At 42.9% G+C, this 17,216-nt stretch overlaps 1 protein-coding gene across 2 annotated transcripts in view; it reads right to left on the reverse strand.

Annotated features, from left to right (window-relative positions):
- NR6A1 (nuclear receptor subfamily 6 group A member 1) overlaps positions 1-13,232 on the reverse strand; it is a 224,402-nt gene extending 211,170 nt beyond the window's left edge. Inside the window, exon 1 of one of the 2 annotated variants that reach the window (XM_032865829.1) lies at positions 12,962-13,232. In XM_032865829.1, the coding sequence (XP_032721720.1) occupies positions 12,962-13,061 (100 nt within the window). In that variant the 5' untranslated portion in view covers positions 13,062-13,232. The remainder of the gene's footprint in view (positions 1-12,961) is intronic. The other variant, XM_032865830.1, reaches the window with a different exon arrangement.
- Between the last annotated feature and the right edge of the window lie 3,984 nt (positions 13,233-17,216).

The following is a 17,216-nucleotide window of genomic DNA, read 5'->3' on the forward strand; positions in this document are numbered from 1 at the left end:
CTAAATTGCGACTTCCTGTTTTACCCAATTCATTCCATCATAAAGCTGGAAAATCCCTTGAAGGATTATCTAATTTAACACTTTCATTTTATAGGTGACATATAGACATGACTTTTAACAAGTTAGAATCAGAACCCAGGCAAAACCCAGGCAACAACTAGCTCCTCGGCATCTGACCTCCTCAAATAATGTGGTTGGTTGGCCTCTTCTCTGAAGTCCTTTCCTACGCAGACCATACTGCTACCATAATTAACCCACACTGCCACATTTTTCTCACTCATTTTCTGTATTTTATAAGCTTTGGACAAGTGATTCTTATACTTCCATTTTCAAAGAGTTACATCAACCTTCTTGGATTGGTTCTCTTCTTCTCCATATAGCGAGCTTTTGTGTGGCAAAGTAAAAAAGGTACAAGAGACAAAGCCATCGTTTCCTAAACTGAATTCCCCAATGCAGTCAAACAGCCAGGAGTTTATTGGCCTTCTCATCTTAACCTGGTTTATCTAGTCATTTTAGTTACAAGGAGAGCCACATTTCCAAACAGAAACTACATTCTGGTTTGAGGGCCCTTGATCAAACCTTGGATTTACCTTTTAACACACTGCTTGACATAGATATTGGCTCCAATTTTCCCAAGTGACTAAGAAGCACATCATTCTCTTCCCATATGTTTTGTAGACTTTCTCTGACTACCAGCAAAGGACTCAGATTCAAAGGTCTCTGATAAAATCAAGACTCAGATCCCTGACCTAACTGTTCTTTCATTCATTTATTCATTCAACATTCATAAAACACCAATTCCTTGTGATCAGTGTTGAGGACACTGATACAATATATGTTACACCTGCCTTGAGTAGTTCAAAACCCCTTCTTTCCTTAGCACTCTTTAGGGCCACCAAGGATTGTCCCTTACTCCACAAAATAGTTTTCTGGTTGGCTTGTTAAAGCCAACATGAGAGAAAGAAAAAAGTGACTTGGAATTCTAAAAGTGGATCCTGTGACTACAGGAAGCTGAGTTCTGGTCATCCTCAACAACTATAAATGGCCTGGATTCACAAGGATCTGCTCTGGGACAGACATTTTGCTTGGCACTTCACAGATCTTGTCACCAATCCTTAATAACCTGGAGGTGGGGAAAAATTAAATCTAGGAAACAATTTTTCACAATGTTACTAACTACAAAATTTGGGGCTTAACCTCTGTGGGCTTCAGTTTTCACACTTGCAAAATGGAGAGGATAACAGAGCACCTAATTCATAGAGTTATGAGGATAAACTGAGTTAATATATGTAAGGTGCTTAGAATATTATATAAATGTTAGGGCGCCTGGGTGGCTCAGTTGGTTAAGCGACTGCCTTTGGCTCCGGTCGTGATACTGGAGTCCCAGGATCGAGTCCCACATTGGGCTCCCTGCTCAGCGGGGAGTCTGCTTCTCCCTCTGACCTCTCCCCTCTCATACTCTCTCTCATTTTCTCTCTCAAATAAATAAATAAATAAAATCTCTAAAAAAAGAATACTATATAAATGTTAACTGCTATAATTACTAAATGAGAACACCAAAGTTCAGAGAAGTCAAGTGGCAAAGTGACGTAGCTGTGATCTTTGTTCTGCCACACTCCAGAGTCCATGCTCTTTTTCCTCTCACACCATCTAACCAAAATCCTCTCTCCCTGACAAAAACTACAGCTACTTCCAAAAAACAAAGCCCTCTAAATAGATATCAGTGGGGGGTTCCCCCAGGTGGTTTATTATCCTGCTAAAAAGGGATTTTGGAGGAAGAAGGATTGTAAGGCTAGAGAGGAAGTCTCCTGACAGGTTAGATTTCAAGAGTAAAGCAAGAATATGGAAGAAAAAATAATCTGCCTCGTTATTAATGTTAGTAATTAAAACAATTTAAATCAATTGATGAAGCATGAATTTAAGAATTTCATCTGAAACTTGAAATTAAGTATTAAAGTGAAAAAGGAAACACTTGTACCTTACGACTAAGCTGCAACCCTGAGGGAATAATACAAAAATGCTTTAAAAGGTTCATTACATGAAAACTCCAAGAACAAGATAATTACAGAGCTCTCAAGGAAGGAAGTCCAAACATCTCACTGATCTTTCATCACCCACCAAGCTTCATCTTAAATTCTGATGCAGTAACTCCTTATTGTTATTCACATTGTCATGTGACATTTCTTCAGCTAGCAAGCTCACTACAGAATGAGTTCTGTCTAGCAACTACCCTTAGGAGTAAATCCCTAACTCTTTAACAACATAGTAATTGACTTACACTAAAACGTTACTCACACTAGGAAAAGGGTTTTCTTAGACCAGAAGAGGAGATACTTCTTCTATACAGGCTTTATTACCACTTCCCTCAGTGAAAATCACGTTAAAAGGCAAACCAATCTACAAAATGACATTGCCAAAATCACAACTTTAAAAGAGTCAATGAAAGCCAAACTTGTCTGAAAGCAAACAAGCAAGCTATTCTTGGAAGTTTTAAAAAGCAAGACAGGATCTTTTTAAACCCCACATAAATATTCCACTTTTACAGGAATGACTCTTATTAAGTATTTGTGTGTCACAGATTTATTTCCACAATTATAAACCTCCCCTTAGTGAGGAAACAGGTTCTGTTGGAAAATTTCTACCACAAGATAATTAACAGTTAAGCAACAGGTTTCATGTAACAGGTAACAAAAGCCTTATCAGAGAACTCAGTGAGGGTGAACTATGACACACTTCATTTAGTCTCAAGCAAAGAAAATTTAAAATATGAACTCTTTCATTTTTTTCCACTCTCTGCAGTCCCTGTACAGAGGAGGGAAAAAAAAAAGGCAATGAAAGGACAACCCAAAGTAACAAAGTACTAACAATAGTATCTTGTGAGGTCACCATTTTCTTACACCTTAGATTCATTGATTTATAACAGGGTTCTCACATAGTTTTGGTCTGAGGGATTGGAACCCCTTTTACATTCTTCAAAATCATTGAGGACTTCAAAGAGCTAATGTTTATGTGGGTTATAACTACCGATCATTTATCATGCTAGAAAACTTGAGAAATTTTAAACTATCTGCTCATTTAAAAGTAACAAACCCATCACATAACATTTTTATGAAAAATAACTATTTTACAACAAAAAAACTGGTGAGAAGAATGGCATTGTTTTGTATTTTTGGTAATCTCTTTAACATCTGGCTTAATTCCAGCAGCTAATTCTTCTATATGCATCTGCATTCAGTATGTTGTGATAAAATGTTATGGTTGAAGTACAAGCAGAAAATATTGCCTGAGATTTATGATTGGAAAAGGAAGAAGTATTTGCTTATTAAAATAGTGGGCACCTGGGTGGCTCACTGGTTAAAGCCTCTGCTTTCGGCTCAGATCATGGTCTCAGGGTCCTGGGATCGAGCCCTCGCACTGGGCTCTTCGCTCAGTGGGGAGTCTGCTTCCCCCTCTCTCTGCCTGCCTCTCTGCCTACTTGTGATCTCTATTAAATAAATCTTTAAATATTTTTAAAAAATAAAATAATTGTAGATATTTTTCTTTGATAATCCACCAAAACTCAGTTAAATGTTTTGGAAGTAGTTTTTTTTTTTTTTTTTGAAGATTTTATTTATTTATTTGACAGACAGAGATCACATTTGGACTTACGTATTTGGCAGTCCATTCTTTTGGAAAAGGAACAGTGAACTTGTTACATTAAGGAAAATTGACAATATTTGTTGCTGGTGAGTAAAATCTGAGCTTTCAGATGGCATTTGGAATTTTGGAAAACTTGTGCCTGCCACTTTGAGCTTGAGAGCTACCCAGTATTTAAGGCCTTTTCTTTTTAAGATTTTATTTATTTATTTGAGAGACAGAGATCAGGCAGAGGGGCAGGCGAGGCTGGGGGAGCAGGCTCCGTGCTGAGCAGAGAGCCCCATGTGGGGCTCAATCCCAGGACCCTTTTACATTCTCCCTCTGCCTCTGTCTCATGAATAAATAAAATCTTTAAAAATGTTTAGAAGGGGGGGGTGCGGCTGGGTGGCTCAGCTGTTAAGTGTCTGCCTTGGGCTCAGGTCATGATCCCAGGGTCCTGGGATCAAACCCTGCATCAGGCTCCCAGCTCTGCAGGTATCCTGATTCTCCCTCTCCCACTCCTCCTGCTTGTGGTCCCTCTCTCACTGTCTCTCTGTCAAATAAATAAAATCTTAAAAAAAAAAAAAAGATTTTTTTTATTTGTTTATTTCACAGATAAATCACAAGTAGGCAGAGAGGCAGGCAGAGAGAGAGAGAGAGAGAGAGAGAGAGAAGGAGGCAGGCTCCCTGCTGAGCAGAGAGCCCGATATGGGACTCAATCCCAGGACCCTGGGATCATGACCTGAGCGGAAGGCAGAGGCTTTAACCACTGAGCCACCCAGGCGTCCCCACAAAGGAAATTTTTTTAAAGGCACTCTCTCCCTCTCCCTCTGCCCCTTCCTTACCCCCATCCCCATACTCTCGCTAAAATATATCTTCTAAAAAAAAAAAAAAAAAAAAAGGTTAGTTCAGTGTGAAATATAAAACTGTATCAATGAACTTTGTGTATTCTGTCACTTAAAATCCACTGGTCTATCGACCTTTGAACAGATCTTCTACTCATACAGGATTCTGTACACACCAGTGACTTGTAAAATATTCCTTCACTGAAATACGATTTTCAAAATGTTAGCATATTTCATTATATAATATCAATGAAAAACCAAATTTGTTAATAGTGATACTTTTCTTCTTCAGAAAAGGCCTTAAGGGGCACCTGGGTGGCTCAGTGGGTTAAGCCTCTGCCTTCAGCTGAGGTCATGATCCCAGGGTCCTGGGATTGAGCCCCACATGGGGCTCTCTGCTCAGCACGGAGCCTGCTCCCCCAGCCTCGCCTGCCCCTCTGCCTGATCTCTGTCTCTCAAATAAATAAATAAAATCTTAAAAAGAAAAGGCCTTAAATACTGGGTAGCTCTCAAGCTCAAAGTGGCAGGCACAAGTTTTCCAAAATTCCAAATGCCATCTGAAAGCTCAGATTTTACTCACCAGCAACAAATATTGTCAATTTTCCTTGATGTAACAAGTTCACTGTTCGTTTTCCAAAAGAATGGACTGCCAAATACGTAAGTCCAAATAAACCATAGTTTGTCAATTGTTCTTTCAAGTGAAAACAGTGTTCCACCAAAAAAAGCAGCTACTGGTTCAGCTTATAACATAACTGCACAAGCATTTTTCCTTAAAACAAGTACTCTGTTTTGGTATGCAGCAGAAATTCTTTGTGTGTACTTGCCTACCTGCCATTTCCTCAAATGGAATATCAAAAACATGTGTACTGAAGGGTCAAGATTTAATAACATTAATCATTTTTACCCCTTCATCAAAGTCAGACATAGGTGAAATGCTTTTAAAAAAATACAAGTGCATGGGACACCTGCGTTTATCAGATGGTTAATCATCTGCCTTCGGCTTGGGTCCTGATCCTGGGATGGAGTCCCTCATCAGGCTCCCTTCTCAGTAGGGAGCCTGCATCTCTCCCTCTCTCTCAGTCACTCTCCCCGCTTGTGCTCTCTCGCTCCATCAAATAAATAATAAAATCTTTAAAAAATAAAAAAACACAAGTGCATGGAGGTGACAAATACAATGACTACTAGTACAGTTTGGTGCCTTGATTTTCTCTAAGTTTTCAACCACGATTGTTTCTGCAACATCAGTACAAATGCCAACAAGGTGAAAAAGGCAAATAATGCCAATATTACAATAAAAGTAGCTCTGACCTCAAGAACCTCCTGAAAGAGTCTCAAGGACTCTCCCAGAAGTCCTTGAAACACCCTTTGAGAACCACTGGTTTAGATAATATAGATAAATAATAACGGAGTTAACGTCTCAATGAATGGGAAGAAATTACATCTAAAACAATCCAGTAACCAACGACCAACAAATGATGAATGATAGAAAATAATACAATCCAAATGAGTACTGTCATTACTCTTTTATAAATTTTAAAGGCAAGAGATGAGGAAGCAGGATAAAAAATGTATAAGACTTCATAAAAGTGTTGTCTTTTTTTTCTGAGAAAAACTAAATTGAATTAGAGTTAACTGTGATACAAAGAACATTGCATTTGATCTATAAGAAGTTAACAAAAATGGGTAACGAGACTTAATTTTTAATGCTTCCAAAATGACACAGCCTCAAGACTGAAATGAATGCATGAGTTACATAAAATTAATTATTTTAATGAAAACTAAATATAGGATAAGGCAATTCCCTTCACTGAAATCAGCCTGTCCTTCATTTTGGCACAGATTTGTTACTGAAATGCTTCCCGAGTCTTAAACTATGATTATACCTCTGTTTCCTTTGGATTCAAAGGGAATATCACAGTAGTTTTAAAAATTTGGTTAATCAATTATGTCCTTTTTCAAGCGGTGTTTTAAAGGAGAAAATTAACACAGGAATCTTGACACTATAGTGACTAACTAGAAGAGCAAGCAGAACCCACTCATAGACCTCCGAAATGCTTTTATAGACAGATCTAGAATTCCATGATACTATGAAATGTATTAAGTTACAAATAAAAGCTGAGAAGGCTAGCTACCTCTCCCACATAAGGAATTTAGTTGTGCACTTCGCTCAAAATTATGATTCTGGAGTACTTTTTAAATGAATTATGAATTGTTTCCAATGCAAATAGTTGTTCAAGCAAATATCTATGGTTAATATATCTTTTGCTAATACCACAGCCACAATTCCAATGTGTTTATTACTCAAACAATGCGCTCTATCATTATTATTAACAACGTGTTCTTATAATTTCCCCCTTCAACAAAGTCACTATTCTGGTTCCAACCACCCATAGAGTGTATCTTCAAATCAAATGCTCGGATTTGTTTCCGGAATACATTACATGTTGCTGCCTAGGGAATTGGGTTTTGGAAACATTACACTTGCCAGCTGACTTATCAACAGTGCGCACAGAATTGACACCAACTTAAAAGCAAGAATCCCTCCAGAAAATAGAAAAATATGCTACTACTGCCATCTGTGGTTTATGCTTGAATAGCTTCTCTGATATAAACAACTGAAGGGTGTACAGTTTGCAATTAGGATCCAAAGACCTCATTATTTGAATATGTTTTAAGGTAACTTTTAATGTAACAAACTATAGAGTTTATTTAGTATGACATAAGAATTTTTGATTCTTTATTTGAACTTATTACATAATAGTGATAGAGAAACCACAAACTACCTTGAATGAAAATTTTCCACTCTATAAAGGCTCATTTTCCCCAATACCCATTCATTCCTAAAGAAACTCAAACGCTTAAATGTCTCCTGTGAATTTATAATTAGAAGAATTTCTTTTGAAATAGTGACTGTCAGTATTAAAACAACCCCAAAATTCTTAAAGAAATGTATTTTTAAGGAATTTTCTACTGAGACATGAGAATTTGCTCCATCCAAGACAAATTTTGAAGGTCCAATTATCCCCATAATTTTTTCAAAAACAAAAATTCAAAAATGCAAGTGAAGCCTCAAAGTAGGCTAACTTCAGAACATATTTTCTCTCAGTTTGCATTCTCAAATGACAACCACTGTAGCTTAGGGATCAAAAGATTTGGTGCAGCTGGGGGTGGGGAAAAAAGCAATTCAGCTCCCCAGCAGCCAGCTGAGGAAATCCTGGTTAGCTCCCCAACTAAATCACTATTAATTAGAATTACCGGGTTACATAGTGAAGTCTTATTTAAATAATCATAACTAGCAAAAAACTGTTTTCTGGAGAAGGTGCTCTACACAGACTGCTATTTAATAGCAGGTAATAAGAGAAGGACGAAATAAAGTCGGAAATATCTTATTCTTTCAAACAAAGTTCTCTCTTTTACAGTTAGTTCTAAACCACACTGAAAAGCAGGTCAGACATCTCACAATGGTCTCCACCTAATTTTCCATTATCTGTAGTCTGACAGCCTTATCTTTTTCGCAAAGACAAGCCATGTTGGAAAACAAGCAATAAATACTGGGCTTGATTCTAGTAATACTGTATATATCAAAGTTACACCCGGAGGGGTTTTTTTGTTTGGGGGGTGGGGTGGGGTGGGTTTTTTCTTTTTAGGCTAAGCTCAGAGGAATCTGCAACTTTGGCTCTAACAGGACTCAGCACTGAAAATCAATTACCTGCTCAGGACTTCTTGCCGACTTTCAATAATTCTGGTATTTCTGAACTCTAGTTATCAACCGAAAGCATCCGTAAACCCTTAAGAAATTACCTGAGCCAGGGAAAAAAGCTGACCTTAAAAATGCCAGTTTGAATCAAAAAAAGAATACAAAAGTTTGAAACAAAAAACACTCTCTTTTACAATGTCTTGGTTTTGGAAATACTTTCAAAGCACTGCAAAGAATTAAGTATTTGCACGGGATTCAGTAGCTACTTCTGTTAAAATTGTTTCAAGGACAATTTGGTTTTTTTGCAGGAATGCAAATTTTATCTTTCGATTCAGAACTTTAATTTTTTTTACTGTGACCCATTTTCACATATAAGGTGATTGGTTCACACAAAATAAGGTATTTTTATTGTCCTACTTTAAAAGAATAGATATGACCAAGACTGTAGAATTTACTCTTAAAAGGCATCTTCTTGAATTTAGCCTTCAACCTATATGGAAACAGATACTTAAACAGAAAGTGTCCTTTAACTTGGCTAGAACACAAAGGTAAATATAAGAACTAAAAATTATGACAAAACCCCAAAGAGATCTAAGTGAGCTTGTTGAAAACTAAGTCTCCTGGCTTTTGAAATTCTGAAGCCAGAGGTTGTGATCTGAACACAATTCACCAACGGACCAACTTAATCAACACAAACCAGTAAATATCTATCTAGTTATAAAAAATTTAAGTGATGGTGTCTTAATTACAAGATCAAACACACTAACACAGCCCCAGGCCCCCAAACATACAAACATTCATTAGCAATTTAAGGCAACTTGCACAACAAGCACTACAAGTGGCATAAAAAACTTCTTTATCAATATCATACTAGCAGTTGGCATTTCTAAACCCTATTCTCCGCTAACCTAAAATTAGGTATTTTAATCTAGGGCTTGTTTTTCACCTTTGCCCCACAGGAAAAGGGGGGAAAAAAGAAAAACCAAGAAGTTATGAATAAAATATGGAAACGCACGATTTGGCCATAGTTTAGTAAATTACCAGTTTTTTTCCCCCCATTAGCTCTCCCTCCTCCTCCCCATCTAACTTCCTTTCACATGCCAATGCACACACACCACACACCTTTTTCCTATGTAATTCAGAACAATTTATAGATTATGAAGGATTTCATGATATTTTCATTACAAGAAACAGAAATGCTAACAAAGATTTTGATGGTAAACAGGAGATCAGAAATGTGGTCATCTCACACCTCAGCTGCTCAAAAATCAGCAGTGAACCTGTTTATTCTTTGTAGCCTTTCAGTGTTCTTTGGAGGTCAAAGAACTTACTAAAAAATTCCTGTGTGCCCTTTGTATAAAACAGAACCACAGTATGCTTTTTTTTTTTTCAATGAAAGTAGAAAACTCTGAGGTGACTCAATTAACTTTTAAAGTCACAGAACTAAATATTAAACTGTCATGGAAAATATCTGGTATTTTTCAGATATTTTCAGATTTGCATGACACGCTCATAGAAGGAAAAAGGCGTCAAATTATTAGCGAATTTCTCCTCATTTCCTCCAAAGTATAGTTACACAGAAAATGCTTTTAATTGGTGGTAATGACTTATAACCTTCCTTTTACTTAAAATATCGAAAAGACTACTTCATTCTGTTAAAATACAACAAACGTAATATACTTCCTCAAATCATCCTCCTTTGAAACCCCAAAAAGAGAGCAGTCTTCTATTATGACTAAATGAGTTCGTGTTTGTTATGAAAACCTAGAGCAACAACTGAAAATACCTAGCGCAACCAGTACATGAAATTCCTGAAAGGGTGATGGTGCATCAAAAGGCTAGCAACTCTGTTCTGATAGAATAATAAAAAACATCTAAAAGACTGTAAATTCAGCATTAATGGCATTTCCGGCAGGAAAACATTTCTAAAATTCCACCTCCAGTTTATTTCTTCATGACACAAACCGAAAGACCTCCTATCTAGATAGCTATCCACTGCAAATATTTCATACAAAATGGAAATCAGTCATTAGGATAAAAAGCCAGGAGAATTCATTTACTCTGCTTAGAACTTAAGCAGTTTCATTTACTTTTGAAGAAAAATATTAATAAGTATAAAAGCAGGGGAAAAAAAGTCCCCACCATTTCAAAGGTAAACTTTATTTTTTTTCTATTCTGGTAATTCTATTGTAAGCATGTTAAATTACAAGAGATAATGAACATAAATTGTAAAACACTACAAAATGCTCATTATTACACTGAAAAATAAAACATCCCACAACAGTCTAATGTTTCGTGTATTTTCTAAGCCCTATCAAACTCCCCAAAGCCCCATTGTGTTTTCAACAAAAAGGAAATATTTGTAGCACTAAAATGGACTGATGTAAAATATTAAAGCCAGCCTGGTCTAAATGGAATGTTCAATAACATTCTTTTAAATGGTTCTGACCAATTGAGGAAATGAGACTATGAATGGGAAATTTGATTAAGAGTTAAAATTACCATTGAGTTCTTTAAAATGTACTAATGAATAATTAATAGCAAATGCAGTTCCTAGGCTTCCCTTACAACATTCTCAAGTAGAACTGAAAGTAATGTCTGCACTAAAATCGATCATCTACATGTTATGCACAGGTGGGTACAGGAAGTACACACACGTTGAAAGACATTATGAAAATATATGCCCTTAATATGGGCTATAAGATAGATGTAAATTGGGTAAAAAAAAATCAGCATCGTAAATTTTAGATCAGGATTTACAACGTTCATACATCAATATGAAAAGAAATCTTTGCTTAAAAAGCTTAAAAAGTCAAAAGCCTTAAAGAAATCCTTTGTTCCTATGATACTGTCTTCCACCCTGGATGGATTCCAGCCTCCTCCTTTGTGACACGGGATTTTATTGATCTCAAACATGTTCACATTCAGAAATTATTCTCCAAAGACATCCCAGGGGAATGCCAACCACCCAGATACCACACATCACATACATCTTAAAAAAGGACAAGAGCTTTTAAAACATACCACTATTTGGTCAGCAACATCAAGTGAAATTAACCAGGCTCTCTGCTAAACCGACTTTTCCCTTAACTGGTAAAAATACCAGATCTACTGAATTGGCAGTAAATGTCTGATGAGTTTATAAGTACACGAAGGTGCAGATTAACCCCCAAATCTCTCTCCTTCCGTAGCTCCTCATTCATTCCACAACTGAGCGCCTAAATGACCTATTTTCAGGTTACTTTCCTCACACCTGCCCGGTCACTGTCCTGATTGAGAAACTTCTTGCTGAAGCAATTAATTTTTAGTGCCTCCTAACTGTCCCGGGTGTTTGCATTCAATTTGAAATCTGTTACTTGTTAGACACTGTTCGGTCCTAGATCTTTCAGAGAATTGCGAGTTTATGGCGCAGAGAGGGGAGGAGGCGCTGATCTCCGAGAGCCTGCCCTTTATTCGGAAATGAGGAGATGTGAAAGGTGGAAGGCAGGGCAAATAAATAAATAAATCGGGTTTGCAGCCGGAGCGTTTGCCCGCCTGTACGAGCACCCTTTGTAATGCAGGCCTCCCGGGGCTATCGCCTGCGCTAATTGCTCCAGGGCGCTTTCCAAGTTCAAAAGTTCACCTTTTACGACCTCACAAAAGCTCCTTACACGTTACCAATAAAAACATTCCGCGGCAAACACCGAGGGGGGAAAATATCAAACAGATACAAATAAAACACCCTGCAGAGGAAGGGAGTTGGGGGCGGGGGGGGGGGGGGGGCAGGTCGTCCCGGGGGAACCGGAGGACTTGGCCCGGGCGGGGGGGGCAGGGGGAGAGCTGGAGGAAGGGCCGGGCCAGGTGAGGAATTCTCAGCGCCCGGGTCCGGGACCGCGAAAGGGAAGGGGAGAGCTGAGCAGGGAAGACGAGAGCTGAGCAGGGAAGGCGCGGACCCGGATGGGCCGCTGGGAGGGAGGGAAGAGGCAGGTGTCCCGAGCCCCCCCGGTCGGGCCAGCGAGCTGAGCCTGCACAGAAGGGGGCTGAGTACGGGCGGAGGCAGGAGCAGAGAAATGGGGTGTGGAGCAGGCACCGAAAGATCCGAAAAGGAAGCGCTGAGCCGAGAGCTAACGAACTGGGGGTCGGGGCAGAGGTGGAGGCTCGCGGTGCATACGGGGGTGGCAGGGGAAGCGCGGGACTGCAGAGTAGGAAAGCGGCTCCAGAAAGGTGAGGGCAGAGAACGACTAGGACGAGGGTGTGGCGTTCGCGGAGGGAGGGGGCACCCGCGTGGGAGGGAGCCGAGGGGACGGGGGGAGGGGAGAGGAGGGCGCTGAAGGGACCCTCCGAGGGGAGAAAGGGGAAGCTCTGAGCACAGGGGACCCGAGGGGGAGGGAAACCCCCACTGACGGGACGCGAGGTGGGGGGGCCGCCGAGGGTCCGCGCTGAAGGGACCCAGGGGATGGGGAGGGCTCAGCGCTGAGGGGACCTGGGGGGAGGGAGGAGGATTCACGCACAGGGGACGGGGGGAGGGGAGGCCTGTGCTGAAGGGACAGGGGGGAGGGGGAAACGAAGGTCCGGGTTGAAGGAACCGGGCAGGGGGAGGGTCCGCACTGAGGGGAACCGGGAAGGAGGGGGAGGGTCCACACTCAGGAGCACGGGGGAGGTGAGGGAGGGTCCGCGCTAAAGGGACCGGGGTGAAGGTCCACGCTGAGGGGACCAAGAGCCGCTGCGGCTTTCCAGAGAGTCGGCTGAGAGGAAAAGAACCCCGGGGGCAAGGGACAGGCGATCGCTTCTTCCTGGGCCCGGGTTCCGCACGCCCCTCACCCACCGTTGCGCGGCGGCGGAGGGAGCGCGGCGGGCGGCTCTAGGAACCCCGCCGAGCCCCCGCCGCCTCCCCCTCCGCTAGGCGGCCGTTCGTCCCGCTCCATGCGGTGGTGCTCAGGGCCCGCGCTCGGTTCGCTGCTCCGCCATGACCCGCGCCCTCGTCCTCGTCGTCGTCGTCCGCCGGGGGGAGGGGGCTGTCAGGGGCCGGCGGAATCCCGGCCGCGGCGCTCTCTGGGCCCCGAGCCTCCCGGCTCCGCGCCCCTCCGCGCCGCGCCCCCTCAGCACTGGCCAGCTCCCTCCCCCGACGTCACGCGCCGCTGCCACGCACGGGCCCGAGGGGCACTCTGGGAATTGAAGTCCTCCGGGCGAGGCCGGCCACGAGGGACCCCACTAATTGAAGGGGTGGGAAGAAGGATAAGCAGCCCTGAGAAGTGATGGCCAAGGCCTGTCAGTGTCTCCAACCGAGATAAGAACTTCTGATAAAAATTTAACAAAGATTACTTCAGGGCCTTCTCTTGATTTGATTTTCCCAAGATCAAAGTACCCTGCGACTCCCCGTATCCCCCCTCGTAGACAATGAGTCTTTCCTAGGGGCGGATCGGGAAGGAGCTGGGTGAGCACGTGCAATGAAGCCCAGCCCTGTGGGCGGGGCTTAGAGGGGGCGGAGCTTTGAGGTATTCACGAGGGACTTCCTCCGCGGCTTCAGGACAAATTGGACCGGAGATTAAAGGGCCGGAGTTTAACTCCAGGTGACTACGTTAGTATGCAAATGGAATCTATAAAACTCTGCTTTCCGGGGTACTCTTAAAAGCCTTTTACCTCCGGGTGGGCGGGAAAGACAACGGTTTTCTCTTCCTCCTCTTTCATTTATCCCCTGCCCAACAGAATGGAAAATAAAGCCCCAGGCCATTGATGCCATTAAAGAAACTCTCAGGCTCTTGACTCCTGGTGTCTTGAAGCCCCCCGCATGAGAAACTCTTTACCCAGCCTTGTTCGCCTTCCCTTCTCCTTGGTTATCGTATCTGTAAAATGGGGTCAGAATAGGGACGAAGTGCAATCGAAAGATCGCAAACCCCACCCTATGGCCCCCGCCCGGCCGCCTCAGTTTCCCAGAGCAAAATGCCGGCTTTTGCGGTCTCCCCTGCTCCCAACCGAGCCTAACTTCTGCAGCCACCAGGTGGCGCGCGGCCACCAGCCTCTGGGCCTGCCGGGGCATCTGCCTTGAGCGACCCTCCCAGGAAAGGACTTACCCTTGCTGTCACCCTAGGTCTAACTAAGCCCTGCCTGACCTGCTTGAAGACAAGGAACAAGAACTCTTGCTTTGCCCGCCTCTCCCCTGCCGGGTCATGCCACAGCTTCCTCATGGTTGCCCCTTCCTCACCACCCCTGAATCCCACCCTACCAATCCAGTGGCTCATCTCTCATTCCCCACTTATCCTGACATTCACACCCCTTCCTGGTCTGAGCCCTGCCCACATTTCTCATCACACCCTCTTCCTCCCCTGCTACACAGGACGTTTTGCAACGCTTCCTTGCACTTTGAAGGTGTTACCTTCATTGGTCAACCTGTATTGTATCTTTAATCAGGAAAGTGCTGACCACGTTTCTGAGAGATTTACATAAACGGTATGTTGTCTAAACCTTGCACCTGCTCTATGAGGTAGCTCCAATATTGTCTCTACGATACACTGATGAAGTGACCCAGCAGTAACGGGGATTCCAAACCTAGTGCATCAGACATCAGAGCCTGAACCTCAGCTCCTTCAAGCTGGAGCTCTGGCTGGCTTCATCCAACCGACTCCCAAACTCCTATTCATCTTTTAAGATCCTGTTCAAATATATCCTCAGGGACATGTTTTTAAATACTTCCCACAAGGGGACATCTAGATCCCCTCTGTGTTCCCTTACAGCTCTGTTGAGCTAATTGCTTCCCTACTACCATTCCTCAGCCCTGAGGGGGAAAAAAAGCCTTTAGTGTGGTGTGAGGGGGAAGAGGGCAGAGGACATGGATCCTCTGGGTCATATTCTCAGCCCTGGGTTCTAAAATAGGTCAGGACATTTGGCTTTCCTAGGCCTTCCAGAATTTCCCTTTCTTTCTCTCTCTCTCTCTCTCTTTTTTTGTTTTTTTGTTTTTTGGGTTTTGGTTTTTGGGGGTGTTTTGGAAAGATTTTATTTATTTATTTTTGACAGAGATCACAAGTAGGCAGAGAGGCAGGCGGGGGGAGGGGGGGAGAGCAGGCTCCCCGCCGAGCAGAGAGCCCTATGCGGGCCGGATCCCAGGAACCCCAGTCCATGACCCAAGCCGAAGGCAGAGGCTCCCACCCACTGAGCCACCCAGATGCCCCTGGTTTTTTGGTTTTTTGACAGGACACAAGCAGGGAGAGGAGCAGGCAAAAGGAGAGGGAGAAGCAGCCTCCCCACAGAGAGGGAGAAGCCCGATCTGGGGCTCAATCCCGGAACCCTGGGATCACAACTGTAGCCAAAGGCAGATGCCTAACCAACTGAGCCATCCAGGCACCCTCAGAACTCCCCTTTCTATCTCAGTCCTCTGGAGGTAGTAAGTTCCCCTTCCCTGGACATCCAATCAGAGGTTAAGTGGCACTGCAGAAACCTGAAGGCCTGGGGTTTCAGTGGTGGACATATTCTAAGTTAACCCTCAAAGATGGGCCAAAAAGTTCACCAAATACTCAGCCCTTCGAAGCAACTCATCCTCCTCCTTCAGACTCCAGCTTTGTTGCCACTTTCTCCTAAAAGCTTTTCTAGATCTGACTAGTCAAATCCCTTTATTCACTCCCTCATTATAACCCCAGCTGCTGAGCACAGAGCCTGAACATAATAGACACTCAATAAATAATTACTAAGTGGGTGAAAGGATGAATAAAACAGATCAGACTTTTCTACTTAAAAACTGTGACCTTGGGGGGTGCCTGGGTGGCTCAGTGGGTTAAGCCGCTGCCTTCGGCTCAGGTCATGATCTCAGAGTCCTGGGATCGAGCCCCGCATCGGGGCTCTCTGCTCAGCAGGGAGCCTGCTTCCTCCTGTCTCTTTGCCCGCCTCTCTGCCTGCTTGTGATCTCTCTGTCAAATAAATAAATAAATAAAATCTTTAAAAAAAATAAAAATGAAAAAAATAACTGTGACCTTGGGCGTGTTACTTCTGAGCCTCAAAGTCCTGGTTTATAAGGCAAGGGAGAGAAAATAATGATAGTCGCTTCTTCACAAGATTGTTTTGAGAATTAACATGATGCATGCAAAGCTGATAATATAAGGCCTGGCCTAATAAATGGGACCTGTTACATTAAAGAGGATCCTAATTCCCATTCACTCCTTCTCTGAAAACGCCCCTTGGGAAAAGTCAACTACGTTGAGACTGAGAAAGGTGAGGGAAATAACAATGTGCTGAGACCTCAGCCACTGTCCTAAACATACAGAGTCCTATAAGGTAGGCAGCTACCATGTGGCCGGCACCTATGATGAAATCTTTTCCCTGCAGTGTTCCCTACCCCCCTAACAATCCTGAGAAGTCAGTACTTTACCTCAATTTACGAATGAGGAAACAGGCTCGGAAGGGCAGATGGAAAAGACTCCCATGATGTGCAGAAGTCCTAACAGAAGAGCTGGGAAGGAAAGTATGTAAGGATATGGGAGATCTTCAGGGGAGTTGTCCTGAGGCCAGAGGCAGACAGAGGAACGGGACAAAACAGGGAGACAGTTAAGAGCAAAGCAGGTTTAAAAAAAAAAAAGAAAAAGAAAAGAACAAAGCAGGTTTGAGACCCATCATGGGTGGTGTAGTGAGACACTAATCAGATCAAATAACCATACAAACCCACAAGTGCTCATAAGTTCTACAACTGACAACATACCTAGAAGTTCCTGGTGCTGCGGGAATGTGTGACAGGGTTCATTTCGGTCAGGGGTGATGATCAGGGAGGCTTTCTGGGATAAGGAACATTGAAATAAGGTGGAAAGAATGAGTAGGAGTAAGTGAGATTGAGCAGAGAGACAGTTTCAGGAGAAAGGAACAGCATATGCAAAGGTCCCACGGCCAAGTGGGAACTGAGAATCCATTGTAACTGGAGCCTGCTGAGGGAAAGAGGGGCTGGAGAGAATGGTGAAAAGAAGGAAAGCAGAGACCGTGGGGCCCTCTTATGGAGCAGCCAGCAGAGGGCAGAGTTTGGGGCAACAGTGGACTTTTTCTTCCAAAGCTCGCCAGAGAGCCAGAGCCAGGCTAGGAAAGAGAACCCCTGTGCTTTCAGTACA

Source organism: Lontra canadensis, unplaced genomic scaffold, assembly GCF_010015895.1.
Source record: "Lontra canadensis isolate GAN:19392208 unplaced genomic scaffold, GSC_riverotter_1.0 scaffold30, whole genome shotgun sequence".
NCBI classification, from domain to species: Eukaryota; Metazoa; Chordata; class Mammalia; order Carnivora; family Mustelidae; genus Lontra; species Lontra canadensis.